A 19051-nucleotide genomic window follows, 5' to 3' on the forward strand; every position below is an offset into this window, starting at 1 on the left:
TCACCAGTCAAGCCAAACATCTCATTAATATCATCATCAGTCATAGAAACAACATCATCGTCTTTTTTCCACTCATCGGTTAATCCCAAAATCCTATCGATTTCATCATCAATAGAAATAATGTCACTATTATCATTATTGATTTCACAATCCATGGTAGAAATGAAATCACTGTTTTGGTTAGTCATTATTCTTCTCTCTTTTTCAATCAATAACCACTTAAACTTAATATGATTTTTGTTCTCTGTTATACTCTTTTCTTCTTCGGAATGTGTTTTCTTACGACACTCTTCTTCTATTTATAAGAAATGAAATTGTTGAAATGAAAAGAAGATTTTAAAAATATTTTTTCTTTTACAATTAAACAATTTTATTTAATAAATGTACTGGACAGGAGTGCTCATGTGATCAGGACTTTGGTCCAAGTATTTGGGTATGGTCAGCTCGGTGGAGAATAATTAAAATAGGGAAAATAATAAGTTTAATCATATGGTAATATAATGTTGTTAGTTAAATATATATGTCGATATATTAAGCTGTTAGAATAGAATATATGTGAATATATACAAAGTTGTTGGTTAAATAAATATACGCATAGAGTTGTTATATTGAATAGATGGAGATATTATACGGTGAGCACCCAAGAATAGAATAAAGGTGTACGAGATTCTCTTTTGTTGTTAGCCCGTGAGTAAAGGTGTCCGTAGGACGAATATTTTTCTATTATATATGCTTTCAGTTGAGATTATATTCTCATGAATAAAAGCTGTTAAGGGATAGCTATAAAAGGGGCTTGAGACCCCGATAAAGGTATGTTGTTTCTGAGTATTAGAAACTAGAACTAATTATTATTGTATGCTCTCACTAACTTGATCGCTTGATCGCCAGAGTGTGATGAACTGGTAGAGTCCCCTCTGTCTCACTGGAGTGCACCAAGAGGAGACAGATTAGAAGCATTGCTCATCCAGACAATTCGAAGGTCAACCAGCAAGAACAATGAATAACTTAGTTATTATTGTTTATATTTAAATATGTGAAGCAATTCTGTTATGTAAATATTTTCTATTAGGATCCACTTAAATTTAAGTTGTTGATATTTCTTAGGATTTAGATAGATATTTTATCTTTAAATTTATTCAAAAAAAAAATATTTATTTTATCTTAAATTCATTCAAATAGATTATCAAAAACTAAAATACCAATTTACTTAAGATGTAGTTTATTCCAACCACGTTTAACTTAAAATATACGGGGAAATGAAATGTATTATTATTAATTGTTATAAATGATTAATTAATAATAATTTATAAATATGTAACAATTTATTTATTTAATATAAATCTATAACTCTATAGTAATTAATAACAGTATCCAGTTTTGTAATTTTTTGGTGTGTATATTTTTAATTATTTTGCTTTTTATAATCTAATAAATATTTCATCTATATAATGGAAATGTAGTTACTATAAAAAAATATTTGACAGACTATAGCCTTTTTTTTAATAATAAATTGATAAATGAAACTTACTAAATTATATCTAACATAATATGTCTATTTTTTTCATGGTATGTTTTAGGTTTAGTTATAGTTATTGTCGATAGAGATGACAATGCGAGACAGGCCTTGCGGGTCGGTCTGCAACCCGCTACTAAAAAGCGCAAGGTAAACTTATTAATCTAGTCCACTAAACCGCTTAGGCCCACCTCGCATAATTAGCAATCCACATGGACCAACAACGGAACGGTTTCGCCCGCTAGCGCGCATAAATAAAAAAAAATTATTTTATTTTCCCTTAAAACAAGAATCATACCTCCACTCACTAATTAATGTAGTGTAACATTTATTTTATTATATTTAAAAAATTGAGTTTAATGCAATAAAAAAAGGAACATTTTGTTTTAATCATCTAAGGGTTAATATTAAGAGTGATAGTGAATTTAATTTTAAGTAAACTTATATTTAAAATTTATTAATAAAAATAAATATAAAAAAGAGATTTCAATAAGATACTTGTTAAAAAAAATAGTCATTTTCATTAAAATATTTTATAACAAAACTTTGATAAGATATTCTAATACATTTACATACACATATAGGAAAAATAATCAAGCCTTCTAACAAGACTCATACTTGAATTCAGATGTTAGTTATCATGTGAATTTATTTTGGAAGTGTTATTTTGGTTCTTTGGAAGCTTTATTTTATTTCTTTTCTACATAAAAAAAATGAAAAATTCATGGCATGAGCCAAGGCTGAGGAAACTCGAAGATATATATCAATACAAAATGCATCTAGCTTCACTGCCCCCAGTGAAAAATATTGTACCTAGAAAAAGAAGAGAAAAACTTACAGGCCTAAATCATGTTTACAAGTGTCCTTTGCAACATTCTACCTTCCCAGTGATTATCAATTAAATTCTAACCAACAGGAAAGGTACCATTTTAGCACCAGATTACACACAAATTAGTTACATGTTGAAGGTCGTGGTTTTGGAGGCATATAATAAGAATTACCACAATCAATTGGAGTTTGCATAAGTGGATTCCACCGGTCGAATATTATCCGGCCACCTCTACCCATTCGGCCGCGCAATCTGTACGACGCAGGTGACACCCCATTTGTTGCAATAGAATCTGGTGGCATAATGCCTGCCATGGCCAACTTCTCTGGAAGCAGAGGCTTGGTGAACAATAAAACTGGCTCAAGTGGATCCTGCATAATCCCATGCCACACAACAACTCATCAACAACCATGCTCAACTACGAGGGTTGGTGTATAGAATGTTGAGTTGTGCGAATAACAACTCTTTGCCATGCAATCACACATGGGTGGTCAAAATTGAATTAACTACATAAATCATTTAGGATTATACCATCAAGAATTGCTCTTCTTGTGCACTCACATGATACAGTTCTTTCTAGATAGATAGGTAGATAGATAAAAAATTAAATACCAGTTTATGAGGCCACCCATGCGGGACATATCTTCTCCTAAACTCTTGCTTTGTGCTGGCTGCAGGAACCATGGGCAGGTTGGTGTCATGGGAAGGCAAACTCTGTACTGCAGACCGTGTTCGAGGAAAGCGGTTTGTCATGACATCATCCGAATCAAAATATTCCTCTTCACTTGAAACAAACTTGGAAGAGAAGGCAGTAAAGCCAGAGAATGCCAAGTTGTCTTCCAAAAATTCGGTTTCATGCTGAAATAGAGAATTACACATTGGTTCATAGGTTCAAAAAATATGCTCGCAACGGATACAAGCCAAAAGAATAATTCTAAACTCCACAGCGCTAATAAATTATAAAATTGATCCAGCAAGGTGCATCAAATAGCATAGTTATATACAAATTCTTACTCCTTTTTTTTCTTTTTTGAGCCTTCTTATTCTTAGTCAACCACTAAGAACTAGAGCATGGAGATTGCTTATTACAACTCTGATTAGCAGATAATATACTTAGTGCAGATGGCCAAAACCAACAAATAAGAGTAAATAAATTCTCATTGTTTTCACTGTGTGAGGTCTCAAAATATATACGAGAAGGTTTGTATTCTAACTCAACGAACCAAAGACAAAAGCAATCCAGTCAAGATTCAACCAAACACGGGAATTAACACTAAGGATCGGCTCTAAACAGCCAGTAGATTCAACATAATAAACATACAAAAGAATATCCATACCTTGTACTTCATTTGCATCCTTTGCAACGTAACTTCACTCTCCATTACTTCTCTTTTTTTCTCCTCCCTCTGGTCATCATTGTATATCAACACAATAAGTATTAAGTATGAAGACAAAAAAGGATATAAATACGGTACAACACCCATGAAATAACTTGAAAGTCACACCTTGATCAAAGCTTCCAACAAGCTCTTAGCTTGGTCAAGGTTGCGCCTGACCTGTTCGTGATGAAAGCTTCAAATAAGTTTTCTAGTACTATATATTGCATCAGAAACACTCTAGTTGGGAAGAAAGAAATCTATCTCTTTAGCCATTGATTTCTTCAGAAAGACAATATGAATTATTAACATTTTTTACATCAACATTCCTAAAACATAATGAAATGAATTAAAATCATTCTTTTTTAGTATAACTGACAATTATATCAATAATAGCAGCAATACCATCTATTGTACAAACAACAGTATAAACAACAGATCAAAGTAAGAAAGTATTAGAAAGTGGGTCTTAGGCTTAAATCCACTTTACAAAATTGACTTGCAAGATTAATTTTGTACCCACTTTTATATTATAATATAGTCATATCTCTAGTTAATTTTAGATGTCCAATATACCCCCTTCACACCGAGAACTAGACGTCTTAAGTGTGGGAATAGGTATTTATGAGTGGTTTGATTGCAGATGACACGATATGCTCTATACACCTTACTAGAATAGGCTCCAATGCTATATTAGAAATAACTCAATCTTATAAAACCAACTTGCAAGTTGAGGTTTGTATCTTTAGATATTATAAATTGGTCAACGATGAGCAATTTCCAACAGAAACCATAAGCTAAAACTTGTGTTTCCATTTCCAAATTGTTTCTTTTTCAAGTGAATTTGCAATTACTTCAACACCAGATTATTCAATTTCATTAATCTAGCTGTAACTTGTCTTATCCACCAAATGGATTTCATTAAAGCATGTCAGCGAAAGAAAATTCATGACAAATGACACTTCAGTTAGATGAGAACTTTTGTTTACCAAATACTATGTTGCCTTTCAAAAAATATACAGCAAACAAGCCACGCACTAAATTATTGGATATATCACTTGAATTATTCCTTTTCTTAGGTCAAATCATGACCACATGGAACAAGGGTCATACGTCTTTCAAGAAACTCAACATTCTCTGAAACAATAATTAGGGAAAAGAAACCTCTACAAATCCTTTAAAAAACTTTTAATCCCTTTCTTTTAAGTAATAATTCATAGTGTAAGGGAAAACCACAAGTTCATAAAATCATTATCGCACACTTAACCAACAGTTGCCTAAGAATCATAATCAATTAGAAGAGCTGACCTGGCGAAGCTTTTCAAATGACTGCACATTGTTCTCCCTCCTTTGCATCTGAAGAGAACAATGTAAGGGCTTAAGTCAACCAAAAACCATTCCAAGTCTTAAATAAACTCATGCCTTTGAGGAAAAAGCATTTACCCAACACTGAGGTACAATGAAAACATGAGCCAAGTTTTCCACCTACCCTTCTTGTGTGAAGTCTGTGGGCCTTCTCCCTTGGCCGAAAGACATTATACGGGTTGGTGTCGTTAACCGGAGGAGGTGGCTGTATGCAAAAATACAGTTCATCTTGTCAAAATTCTTCACAATATAGGCTTGCCCAGCATACTACTTTAGGCAAACAAGCATAGATATAGGCCCCCTCCCCTCCCCCATGAGCAAAACAAATAAAAACAAAAAATATTGAGTACTATGTTAGCAGCAAACTACAGAGTAAGATAACAGGAAAATAATATATTAGTTATAATGTTCTAAAGTCTAACCTGCAAACGTCGCAAAACAGGCTTTTGCCATCGTTCTCGCTGCCCCCAAAAACACGCAAACAAGGGAAAAGATATTTGTCAGATACTAACTAATAAAAGGAAATAAAAAATTACCAACCATAATTTTAATAGCATGAATACGCAATGCCATAATATACTTTGTAGCACAACTTAGGCACTTTGGATCTATCACATAAAGTGACATAGGAACAGACATAAATCAAATGTTTCAAGCTAGGTGGATGAAATGGAGACATTTTCAAGTGTTATTTTTCTTTTTCAATGGTGCAATTCAAACACAGGAAAACTTTCTGGAAAACAATAAGATCCAATGCATCATGGTACAAAATATTTAGTAAAGAGCAAACAGGTATGTGCTTAGCGTTATTGATATAAAAATGTTGTGGTGGATAAGTGGAGTTAACTTGTCAAATGGAAGTGTGATGCCACCATGGCAGAATAGCACGACAGTTTAGATTCCTTCTACTATTTTACATGGATTACACAGCATTTTACAGTGTCATCCACCATTTTCTACGATTGTCATTGCCACATGGCAAACATTGGTCACTTTTTAAAAAATATTATAAAGACCAACTAGGGCAGCTTTTACAACCTTTTCTGTTATCATTTTGTTATGATCAACTCTGACAATCTTGTCTCACCACTACCAGGAGACAACCACCAAGGTGTCTTCGTCAGTTATTCCCTTTCTTTTGTTTTTCCTGTCCTCATTTTTATTTTCTTCCTTCCATATCACAACCTCATGTCTATTTATTCGGATGTTTTTTCTTCTTCCTTTCAACTCCCGTGACCACAAGTGTCATTAGTTTTTGTTATTTAATTTTAGTAGACTTTAATTCATCCACCATGTTTACACTATTTATCTGCAACGTCATCCATATCATGTGGCAGGCTTCAGATTTCCATTATTGTCAACCATCCCCAGCTGAATGTTGGCGAAAATAAAAGACAGGACAGGGAATGAATGCATTTGATAAAAAGTAGAGCCAGCATCTATTGGGCAAATGATGGTACAATCTAGCTTGAGATCATTGGGACATATGAGGGTAAAACTAATAAAAACCCTATTAAAACAGTCTATGCTTAATTAAAGGTAGAGAAAGACAATGTAAAACTCAGAGAAGTCACTAAAAAGGACAAATATCTAAATAGCATTTGTTATGGCCAAAAACAACCAAGGTTATAAGACTCGAGAGTCTACATAGACTTGTGAGAAGTCTGTAAACTCAACTCGTAAACCCAACTCGTAAGAGTCTACTTCGTATAAAATTTCAATAAAAAAAATATTCATAATACCAATTTTACAATATTGAAATAAAGAAGTTTATATACCAACAAGTCCATTAAGACTTTAACTTCTTATGGTACTAAAACATAAGGTTCATAATCATATCTAGTCCCAGCAAGATGACGTTTGAATCTGAAAAGGTCTCCATTAAATGTCTTTGAAGAGTAATTACATCTCACTTTTTTTCCATTATGCAAAACATCTCTTCCGTGTTTCCATCCAACATTTGTTCTATTTCCCACAACATTTTATTTCTAGGTGGACGTGATGAAGATGTACCAACACTGCTAAAATTTGAACCAGTTCCCAACATCACTAAACTTTACCTGCTAGACACAATCAATAAAAAAGTAATTATATTAACTTTGTTTCCAGCCACACTAAACAAATCCCCCCAAATCACTTTATTCCCGAAACCTCCATGCTTTTTAATTTATGCATGAAATCTCCATCCCGAAACCACACATGCCACTACCATTTCTTATTCTCCATTCACCATTCACCCCAAACAAAATCACGAACCCAAACCCAACCTCAAATTCCCATTCACCCTAACCCCAAACAAAATTGTGAAACCTAGCTATGACACAGAACCAGAGTATCTAACTGAAAACGAAGGTAGAACGAGACAACGGTGCTAGGCGAGGCGACGAGACGCGAAATGACGGTAGGGCAATTGTTACACGACGCAAGACGATAGTGAGAGACGACAAGGTGACGGTGAGCAACGGCGAGGTGAGAAGGAAAACCTCAAATGAAACACGAACCAGGACAAGTACAAAGCAATAAAAGTCTAAAATCGTTCACTCAGCTTGAGAATCGCGGGTTTAATTGATTCTACCAAGTCTATCTCGAGTTTGCTGAAAAACGAGTTTGTTCACATGTTGACTCGTGACCCAAGAGTAGACTCTTAAACTCGGACGAGTTAACTTGCAAGTTTGATAACAATGAGAACACAATGGCTCGATTCACTCGCATCAAGTACGGGATAAAATTCAAGAGTCCTTTTTCACATGTCAAAGGCGCATGCTCGTCAACTTCACATTGTTCTTCGAGCCACCTCTCTAGGCAGGAAAATTATGTGCAAGTTCTTGTCACATATCAAGAGTGTTGTTGATGAGCTCCCTCCATGAAGAACATATTGATGTGATTTTGGAAGTATTACCTAAAGATAATGCACCATTAGTTTTAGTTATTGATAGCATATTCAAGAATACTCCAACTCTTGAACTTGAGGCTCTTGTGCATTGTGCATGAATCTTAGGCCAATAGGTTTCAAAAACAATCATAATCTTAATGGTGGATAATGTTTGTGGTAGTGATAGCCATGTACAGAGATTGAGGTGGCAACAATGGTGGTTGTCATGGCGATGGTTCTGGCATAGACCATGAAGGATGTTTTATGAACTTCCAACTTCAAATTTGCTTGAAGTATGGTCACACTGCCAATATTTGCTTTTGTAAAGCTAATGCAAATTATCAACCTAGTGAATCTCTTGTCTCTATAATCCTACAACATTGCAACCTACCTAATTCAACACATCCCTGTCCAACACCAAGACTTTTAAAAACTTGGGTCAATCACAACTTGGAGATTCCAAATCAAGAGACTAATACCATCTCACTCAGCTACTCCTAGTGTTATGCTTGCTACTGCTTCTTCACAAGTTGTTGCTAACTCTACATGGATCCATGACTAAGATGCATTTTTTAATGTTACTGGTGAGCCTGATAATGTACATCAATTGACTCAACTTGAGCCTGAACCAAATTTTCAATAAAACACCATAATATAAATTTCTAAGGACCTCTAGTTGTGCTTGTTTCTGTTTGAGATCCTATACCACTCAATCTTGATTTTCACAAGATTGTTTTCTTGGGATATTTCCTGGGAAACTCAACATCTCAGAAGGGCTATAATTGTCTCTCTGCTCCAAGCAGAATTTACATTCTAAGGATGTGATCTTTATTGAAAAAGTTTCCTTACTCTGAAATTTTCAAGAAAAGGCCCACTAATGCTATCTCGCTCCCTATACTTCACTTTTAACCTAGACCTGTCTCTCCACCATGTCTTAAATCTTCCTCTCTCTTCTCCAAACCACGCACCTCAAAGTTATGTCTCCACCTTCACAACAGCTTGTCCCTTCCTCTGAAAACAATTATCAAAATATGGGTGTAAATATTGCATATTGTACAAATGGAGTCTAGTGTTGAAATATGAGTGTAAATATTGCACAATTAACGTACAATAAATATAGATTGATTGGATAATAAATATAGATTTGTTTGCAAGAAATCCCTAAAATTAAGAGATTGGGATTAGGAGTTTATTTGGTATATTTGCTCAAAATTTAAAGTCTTCGTGTCTAGAGATTTATTTCCTTTTATTAGGCTTTCGATTTTCCTTTTAAATACTTTAAATACCAACATATTGTTTCTTTTTTAGATTAAGAAAAGTAATTCCATAATTATTGCTTGCGACCTACACATTTTTTCACATGGTATCAGAGCTCAAGGTTTTCCCTAGAGCCCTGATCTCTCTTTTTACCACTTACCACGTTCATTGCCATTTTATCTTCAAGATGCAGCCTTTAATTGCTACAGTTTCATCATAAGAGCCTTTATTACTATTTTCTCTTCTATATAAAATCACCCATCGACAAAGGGAGGATTAAATATGGAGAAGATAAAAAGACAGAAAGACCTATTGGGAACACTTAGGAAACCCTTTTAATTGTACTCTCTTGCTCTCTCTGCCAGTATTTCTTGTACGAGTGTCTCATTTAATGTTAACTCTAGGATTGTGGATTTGGGAGCTACGGATCATGACATACTTGCCTTAACTCTTTCATTCTTATACCCAAGTTTGTCAAACTCGAGAGTCTACGTAGACTCGTAAGAGTTTACTTCATATGAAAAAAAAAATATTTAAAAAAAAAAAGAGCACTCCAAATAAAAAAAAGCACTCCAACTTAAAAAACACTAAAAAAACATAGCACTCCAGCTAAAAAACAAAGCACTCCAAATAAAAAATCTGCACCAAGGTTCCCCCAATTTAATGCACCCCAATTAAATAAAAACGCCCAATTTAATGCAGCCCAATTAAAAAAAAAACAAACCAACCCTAATTCCCCACGTATTAAGCATAAACCTGTAATGCACCACTCAAAAGACAGCACCATCAACAACCAAAACAGAGTAACTGCAGCACCACCCACCTCTAACTTATATGAGATCACCACCGCAGAACACTACTCTAATGAACGCACCGCAACCCGCGACCACCCGCACGAACGCCACCACTGCGCGACCTCCACACGACCACCAACATCACCACCGCACGATCAGAGAAGACGCAACAACCATGAAAACGAATGTGAACCCTAAACGACCCTTCAGAACGACACTGTATTGGATTAAAACAAATACCCATCAGAACTCGCCAACTTGGAGCAGACTCGCGAGTTTAACCGAGTTCATCGAGTTTACTCTGAGTCTGCTAAGTTTACTCAAAACCGAGTTTACTACCGAGTTAACTCGGTTAGGGTGGGTGGAAATGTTAACTCGAATGAGTAAGCGAGTTCACTCACGAGTTTGACAACCATGCTTATACCCCATCTCCAAGCAATGGGAAAATCATTGTTGCCAATGGTTCTTTGGCTACAGTGGTAGGATATGGAGATATTTATTTATCTTCAAAACTTATTCTTAAAAATGTTCTACGTGTCCCAAAACTTCAACAAGTCTTACTCCATAAAAAAACACATCACCTCTATTGTTTTGCAATGTTTTCCCCATCTTTGTGTGTTTTCCAGAAGCAAGACTCGGGGAGGAGGATTGGACTTGCTAAGGAAAGAAATGGACTTTACTACCTAGAACCATCCCAAGAATCCAAAGTTGATCAACCCATGTCTCTACTAAACATATCAAATAAAGAAACTCTTTGGTTATACCACTATCACCTAGGACATCCATCATTTTTTGTTTTAAAAATTATGTTTCCACATTTATTTGAAAATCTACATACCTCAAACTTGCATTGTGAGGCTTCTAAATTAGTTAAACACACTCGTGTATCTTTTCCCATTAGCAATAATAAAAGCTCACAACCTTTCCAATTAATCCAGTGATATATGGGGACCATCTATTATACCTAATATCTCTAGGGAGCGTTAGTTTGTAAGATTTATGTACTTTTTCTTCCAGAAAAAGTTTAATCGAATCAAGATCTGATTTACCACATTCCAGGTCTGGATCCAATGGTCAGATGTGCTGACCAAGCTTCTCTCTCCAGCCAAAAGGCAAACTCAATGTGAAAGGGTTTTATGAAGAATCTTCACCTTGAGTTTAAGGGGGAGCGGATTACAGCATAAATATACATTTTTCATTGTTTTAAAATAGAATAATCTTAGTTGCCAACTCTAAAGTTTGTTAGTCTGTTATCAACCCTTGTACAGCTGAACCAATGAGGGCAGCCACTATAAATGCTCCCTGTGTATTCTGTTTGGTTGAATGAAATGAAAAACTCCATTCTCAGATAAATTCTCTCTAAAATGCTTAAAGAATTAGACATAGCAAAAAATTTGTACTCACGGGTATTGTTCAAACCCATCCCAATATTAATAAAGAATGCCGAAATTGACCGGACAGGAGTATGGGTATGGGTAGTCCCGATCTTTCAAATCAGAACAAGGATGAGGATGAGTATGTACATATGTGTTCAGTCCTCATCCTCACCCATGCTAGTTTTAAATTACTAAAACATTTTTAGTTTATTTGGTACTTTATTTTGAAATTTATGCAATTATAATTTCTTTATTCTTATTTGGCATTGAAGAGAAGAAAATGTGACAATTGACATTGAGTTCTTAAAATTATTTTTCTTAGACGTGTGTACAAGTATATGACAAGAATGGAGATGGGACACAAATTTCATACCCATCGACTATTGGGGACAGGGATGGGTATGAGATTTTACTTCAGGGACAAGGATGGGTATAGCCAAACCCACACCTACTCTGCCTTGTTTATCATCCCTACAAAATATGTATGAAGACCTGGTATGGTACACCTTCCATATTCCTAATGAAGGTCATTATTGAAAGTCATTCACAAAGTTATATATAGATAAAAAAAGAGGCATGCCCCTCATAAATGATGATAACATGATGTTGATTCCATACCTTCTCTTTCCAATAATCATATACAGACTGGATAAGTGAATATTTGAAGCCCTGCGCTTGTAAGGCCTAACAAATAAAGGAGACAACTTTTGATAAGCCCAAAAAGAATCATATACATGATACAAGCAAAGTAATATAATATTTGCATTGCAGAACAATGAAACCAAAAGCATTCTGAAATTTGAAAGATCGTCCTACATACCAGGAACAATAAATTAATAGATAATAACCTAGATATGGAAATCTTTGAAGAAAACCAATAATTCATCAGCATCAGGTTAAAAAAGACTACTAAATCATATTGAGGTTTTCATCTAACATGAAAACTGTACAAATACATCCAAAAATAATATTAAACTTAAAAATTACACCTTCATCATTCACATAAAATGTTCAGTTTTCGCACTCAGATCCTTGAAAGAAAAACACTTGAATAACAGGAAATATCCATGATTTGTCTTTACAAGAGTATTGAGATTGAGTTTGAAAATCGGTGCATAAACATCTAGCCAGAACAATGTAATCAGTCCGCTTTCATTACAGACAGGTTAAAAAATGTTACGATAAGCCCAACTGGTCCTACACATAACAGCTAAAAAGAGTTGGTTTTTGACAGCAGATCAAATCCCCTACAACAAAGTATCAAACCATTACCACTTCCATTCTCCTTAATTAAATGAACTGCAGAAAAAAGTGACAGGTTTAGCCTCTTAAAATTTGGGCTTAAGGCCTAACTCAATCCCATAAAACTAATTTATAAGGTGAGAACTGCCCAGGCTCTACATGTACTGCTTAGACAATGAGACTAAACATAACCCAACACACCCAGCACAATGAAGGCAGACCAAGGCTTGGGCCTATAGTGCGGGCAAAGCAAGTGATCCAATAATGCATAGGACAGAGTCTAATATTAAAATTTGACTTCAGCTCTAATTCAACTTTACAAAACTGACTTGTGAGGTAAAGATTGACGCCTTACAGTATTACTTCAGCCATATCTTTAGAGTATGTGGGACTACAAACACCCCTCACCAGCACAATGAAGGTGCTGGAGCCAGCAATAAAAGACAGACCAATGACATGCAAGTAAGGCAAGATGGGGGTGGTTAAAAATAAAAACAACTTTTCAACATAGCCCTTAACACTTCAAGCTAATTCAGTTTTCCATGCAAAATATAAAAACCACTCTAGGAAAAAGTAGCTGAAACAAAGAAAAATATGCAACAAAGCAGTCCAGTCTCTTTTCATATCAGTGGAAAAAATCAATCAAAACAAACATGAGAGTCTATGAAAAATGTTAGAGCAAAGATATACTAAAAAATTTGAGAACTGTATAAACTATAAGCTGCACGCAGTCTATATCTCCTAACCCATTTCTGCACTAGGGCTACACATAGCACACAGATTAAGCGTAAATGCTATATAAGGTTCTGAATTTCCATCAATATAATTGTATTACTGGAAATTTGCTGTAACTTGCTCAAGGCATGTGTGAAGGACTATGGATGAAAATAATACTTAATGACCTTAAAATAAAGGTTGACATCCCTATGCAATTGTACTATGATAACAAGTCAACCATGAGCATTGCCCATAATCTAATCCAACATGATAGGACCAAACATATTGAAATTGACAGGAACTTCATCAAAGATAATCTTGACAGGGACCTAATAGTTACAACTCATGTCCCTAGAGTATTTCAGATAGGAGACATTTTCACTAAAGGACTTCCTCCAAGCAAATTTCAGGATCTTCAAGATCTTGTATGCAATTTGGGAATGATTGATATTCATTTACCAACATGAGGCGGGGTGTTGTAAATAGCAAAGTATTAGGATTAAAAATATTCTCAATATCTCCACAGTAATTAGGAAAAAATATCTTCACAATCTCCATATTCATTTCAACATCTTTTTATTTCCTTTTTTAAAGGTTTTGATTATAAAAATAGAGATGATAAGAATGTAATTGGTGTGTTATCAATAAAATATTTTTTTATTTTCTTACATAGTTCAAGTACATTCTTGCTCTTCTTGATTCTGGATCCGCATCAATGATCAATCCCAAATTGGATGAAAATATGCAATAAAAATTTCTTACTTTATTTTGGTTAATCTGTCTATATTACAACCAGTATCATAGATCAAAATCTCTAACAAAGTATGCGATGCACCAATGAAGCATGATTTTGTTCCAGATCTTAGCATTTAGGTTTTAGCATAAAGTATAAGACTTCCATCACATTCAATACATTTAGGCTTTTCAAATATAAAGGACTTTCTCCTTAGAAAATATAGTCAATCAATTCCTACCATTAGTTCACACTAATATTAATGGTCTGAATTTCTCAAAAAATGGTCCATGAAGGTTGGGATTTTTATATTACTGGAGTGTGCTGCTAACTGGTTTTCGAAATAATCAAATTTCGGTCATGATGCATAACCCTTTTTCTTGTTCTTGTAAACTTTATTTCTCAGAGGGTTAATGATAAGTCCACCAAGTGAGGTTCTCGACATCCAAACAAAGAAAATACAAAAGGAGTTCAACAAATTTCGTTCACTCTATTATAGAAGGATTCCAAACAACCTGCAGGTCATTTCTGTAGAATTCTACATGTAGGACCATTAATATAAAAATACATACTTCCTAGCTAGAACATTAATGACTAATCATTCAAGAACCATAGGGACAACTGCTTGTTCTTAGTAAATAAAGTACAAAAGAATTAAGTTCAGTAATAACTAGACCACCCAACACAAAAAAAAAAACTTATTCAAGATGGATTATGAACAGGTGAAGACACAATAAATTTTTTTGACCTCAATAGCAGTATCAAGCCGTAGTTGCACAGGAATTGGTGAACCAAGAGTAGGTGTTATAAGTCCAGCTCTTTCTCGAGCTTTATGATCCAATACCTCCAACTTGAAAAGAAGACTCTCAAACCTATCCACCAAATAAATTAAATGAAAACTGAAAGAACCAAAAACACAATGGAATAAGAATTAAGCAAACCAAACAGAGGAATAAAAATACTTGTTGGGCTGCAACACAAGACTTTCAAGTTGGTGAAGTGTTAGGTTAAACTCAAAATTAAACAGAAACACATTTAAACACTAACAAAATCATTATGTTGAACATCTTAACCGTAATCAACTAGTTTACATGAGTAGAATTTGGATTGTCTTGCTTTTGCCTCTTTTTAACATAATGCTATTTTGTTTCAAATTTCTAAGGGCGCACTCAGATAAACAACTTAATTAAAGACTTGTTGAATAAGTACTTATATATAAGTTGTTTCTATAATCAAAGAAAAGATAGGGTTAAACTGTTTTCATATAAGTATTAAGTTATAAGTTGTTTTCATAAGTTATCTTGAAAAGCCTGTTGAAATAAGCTAAAAACATCTTATGGACATATAATAAGTCATTTCCATAAACTCTAACAAACACTTATACCAGTGCTTATGTCATAAAATAAACCTACATAAGTTGTAAATATGCTCTTTCAAACCCACCCTATATCTACTTATAAGTACAAATACAATAAAAAAAAGCTGATGCATTGCAAAAGAAATGAGAGTTAACAAATTCAGCTAAACCAAGATCAATAGGATGCCCTGATTTTAAGAGGTCTAGAATATATAATGCATTTGATAAAATAATGGAAAAAAGAAAAAAGCAGCAGATATATGTTGGAACACAAAACATTATCTTATCATATCTTAGATAACTTAATTTATCCTCTAGGTTTATCTTCCCCGTATCTTCATTTTCTCTTAGGATTAGTTACCATATTTCTTTATCTTATCATGATTTCTTTCCCTAATAAGAGGACTATGAGTTAGAAGTCTAAGTTTAATGAACATATCAAACACATCAATACATTGTAATATATTTCTTCAACTAATAGAATATTATACAAAATCTCTCTACTCCCTGTTCTAGCCTTCAATACATAAAACTCCATAATATCAATGTAGTACAATCCTCTGTGAACTGTCCCATCACTACTACATTGTTAAGCTCCTTAAAATTTGGAGTTCGTCTTTCTTGCCATATCAACCCTATGTATCTTCTCACTGTTTGCTCCCTATAGCTTTTGGATGGTCATACCACTTTGCCTAGCACTATTTACCTCCTGCTTCATCATTTTGCTCTCTCTTTTTGCTGGTTGGTTACTTTGTCCTCTAAAGAAATAGTTGACATCAACTTACTATTTCTAGTTTTGCTTGGCTCTCCCTACTTTGCCTTTGAACTCATTTGGAGGGTCCTCTTGTTTGGATGTGTGTTGCTATTTGTTGCTGTTTGGTGACTGTTGTTTGTAGATCCTTTCAAGTGTGACTGTAATTGATCTGTTGCATCCTTTTGTTGTTTGATGGATACACTAGTCTTGTTTTTCCGTTGTGTTTTTGCCCCTCTTGTTTGGCTGTTTGGCAGCTGCATTTCCTACACATCACCTGTTTGATAATAGCTCTCACTTTTTAACTTGTTCTCTCCATAACCTCTATGTTAGTGCTTGTTATTTCTACAGCATCTATTTCTCTCTTTTGGTTTGCCCTAGTTTTACTTTTGTTTGTCTACAACAATAGGTACTCTAGTTTGGTTTTCAAATTGTCTTCTACGACATGTGATACTGATTTTGAGGGAGAGAAAGGACGAAGGTATTGCCCATTGCTTTTGTCCAAAAACTTTTATTCTCTCTATTCTATCCTTCACTGTCTAAAACTCTACAGTTGCAACAAACAACTTATAAAGATGAATACCCTTAAACTGAAACCAACCACTAGAACCACAAATAAATAAATTAAAAGAATCAAGCCAGAAATAAGAACAAAAGATTACATTTCAGGTGCCAAAATCCTCCTCTCCTCATTAAAATCATAAAGCCAATCCTCATCTTCGTTATCTAAGTCATACTCAACAAACTCTCCAATCTCAGCCCGAGCTGCAATAAATAAAAGAACTATCAGTACAAGAAATGGAATTTACAAGAGAACCTTCCAAAATTATTTTTAACATAACTAAATGATCTAAGAAGTGGCAGTACCTCCTCTTGCCCGCAAATAGGAAGTTGGTTGAGAGAAAGTGCAAGAATAGTCCCTTTCATATGTATCCACAATAACAAACTGAGGAGTAGGTATTTCCGCAGCCAATTTCTTGCTGGGAGTTGGATGATGTACCTAAGAATAATAAATAGAAATTACTGAAAAAAGCAACAATATTTCAACCACAAACACATTATCAACTGGTTCCTTTCCTACAATCAATTTTTAATAGAGGAGCCACATCCATACTTTGTCCCTAAATATTGACATTTCAACTACCGAGGCTTCTAATCTGCAAAATATTTAGACTAACTTATCGTTATCAGGATAATAATGACTTAATAAATTAAATACGAATAGTGTAGGTTAGCATGGTGAACATCTTTTCTATTTGAACAAGGGGAAGTGCTAGTTAGATATACTGCAACAGTCATTGCCTTGACGCTGAGTACATAGCATGTAGCTGGAAACTACTAGAACACTGATACAAATAATTGATAAACACTCGGATTTAAACAATTCAACAGAGCGGCATACACCAAAAAGTTAACAAACAGAATACTGGAAAACAGGGTACAATGACAAAACACCACGAACAGTCCATACCTCATGTTCAACCTCAGGAGCAGGAACAGCACGTAACAATTGGGAATTCCGGGTAGAAGCAGGTGCCTCATCGTCTTCAAAGTCCTTGATGGACTTGACAATGGGGAGCTTCTTGTGAATGTCAAGTGGTCGAGGCCTGAAAGACAATCTACTCATTTCCACTCATCTACTTATTCCCCCAACATTTCCACTGTGTTTGAGTCTTCCAACGCCACCACGTTTTTCTATCCCAAGGTTTGAAACCACATGTGAGAGTGTCTTAATCCCTGTGAAGCGAAAAACATATCCCAAACACACAATGTGAAAATTCAAATGTTGTATCCCCTACGAACACAACCAAAGTGCACAAATTCAAATGCCTTATCACATATCATCACAACCAATACTCACCGAAAATTCAAAAAATTAAATGCCTTAAGTGTCTCAACCCAACCCATACACAAGGGCACTGCATAGCACAATTTCAAAATCCCCAGAGGAAAAAATTATATTTGGGGGCCCAAAACAGGGAGAGTTGAGGCATTTAAAGAGCAACCATTCACATATATATTGAATCCCTATGCTCACAAAAGTTCCCCAGTTCGAAAATTTCACAGATGCATACCGAAAGTAGAGAAGAAAATGAAATAATTGATTGAAAGGAGTTTGAGAATTGGGAAAACCTAGCAAGGCAGTGATTTGTGGTTCCACCAATTTGGGGAATCTGCGTTAGATTTGTGTGACTGTGTTTGATGCGTAGACAAACCCTAACCCTAAATTGATCGAACTTTTTTTCTCAATTTTTTCTACCTTGTTGTTTCATCTCCTTGCCCTCTTTTTTCCCCGCGTTTCAGATAGCTCCACTACCCTCTTCTTTTTCTCTTTTGAATTTAAATATAACAATTTATTTCATAAGTTTAATAAATAATAAGTTATTAAAGAATATTTAGCTAACATTGCACTTCTCATCCAATCCATGAGTGTTCAATGTTTCAAAAACAAATAAAAGAAGAAAATTAAAAAATATAAATTAGATTACTTTTAATTTTCAGTCTGAAAATATATATATATATATATATATGATTTAGGAGAAAAACATCATAAAATAAAAATATAAAACATTCGTTTCCAACAAACTTGGAATGATAAACGAGAAATGTCTCTTCATCACCAAACCTTAGCAACTTTCTTTCACTCATACATTCACGGAAGCTAACCAATATAGGAGAAGAAGATTTTAGGTTTAACATTTTTTTCCACTGTGATTTTTTTAATTTGGTTTTGCTATTTTAAATGTTTATCTTTTAAAAATATAATCTTTCTTGTCAAATTTAAGTTTGTGTTACATGTGAAAAAAATTTAAAAAATCCAAGAGGGTCATTTTTTGAATAGATTTTTCTCACTCTCGCATTAAAGAGT

At 34.4% G+C, this 19051-nt stretch overlaps 1 protein-coding gene across 2 annotated transcripts; it reads right to left on the bottom strand.

The window, feature by feature from the left end:
* Positions 1-2254: 2254 nt before the first annotated feature.
* On the bottom strand, positions 2255-18796 carry LOC137837213 (uncharacterized). 2 transcript variants are annotated; one of them, XR_016520369.1, is made up of 13 exons: positions 18316-18512; positions 17654-17919; positions 17050-17182; positions 16845-16947; positions 14823-14946; positions 12001-12066; positions 5506-5544; positions 5162-5288; positions 5027-5074; positions 3848-3898; positions 3680-3748; positions 2955-3200; positions 2255-2713 (listed from the first exon to the last, which is right to left on the bottom strand). XR_016520369.1 is itself a non-coding variant. In XM_068646141.2 (13 exons), the coding sequence occupies exons 2-13, from the start codon at positions 17807-17809 to the stop codon at positions 2465-2467; spliced, it is 1365 nt and encodes a 454-aa protein (XP_068502242.1). In that variant the 5' UTR covers positions 17810-17919; positions 18316-18796; the 3' UTR covers positions 2255-2464. The 2 variants fall into 2 exon arrangements, 1 of the variants encoding a protein (XP_068502242.1); XM_068646141.2 differs by having other exon boundaries at positions 5208-5288; positions 18316-18796.
* Between the last annotated feature and the right edge of the window lie 255 nt (positions 18797-19051).

The sequence above is a fragment of the Phaseolus vulgaris genome, chromosome 4 (assembly GCF_051622355.1).
Source record: "Phaseolus vulgaris cultivar YP4 chromosome 4, ASM5162235v1, whole genome shotgun sequence".
NCBI lineage: Eukaryota > Viridiplantae > Streptophyta > Magnoliopsida > Fabales > Fabaceae > Phaseolus > Phaseolus vulgaris.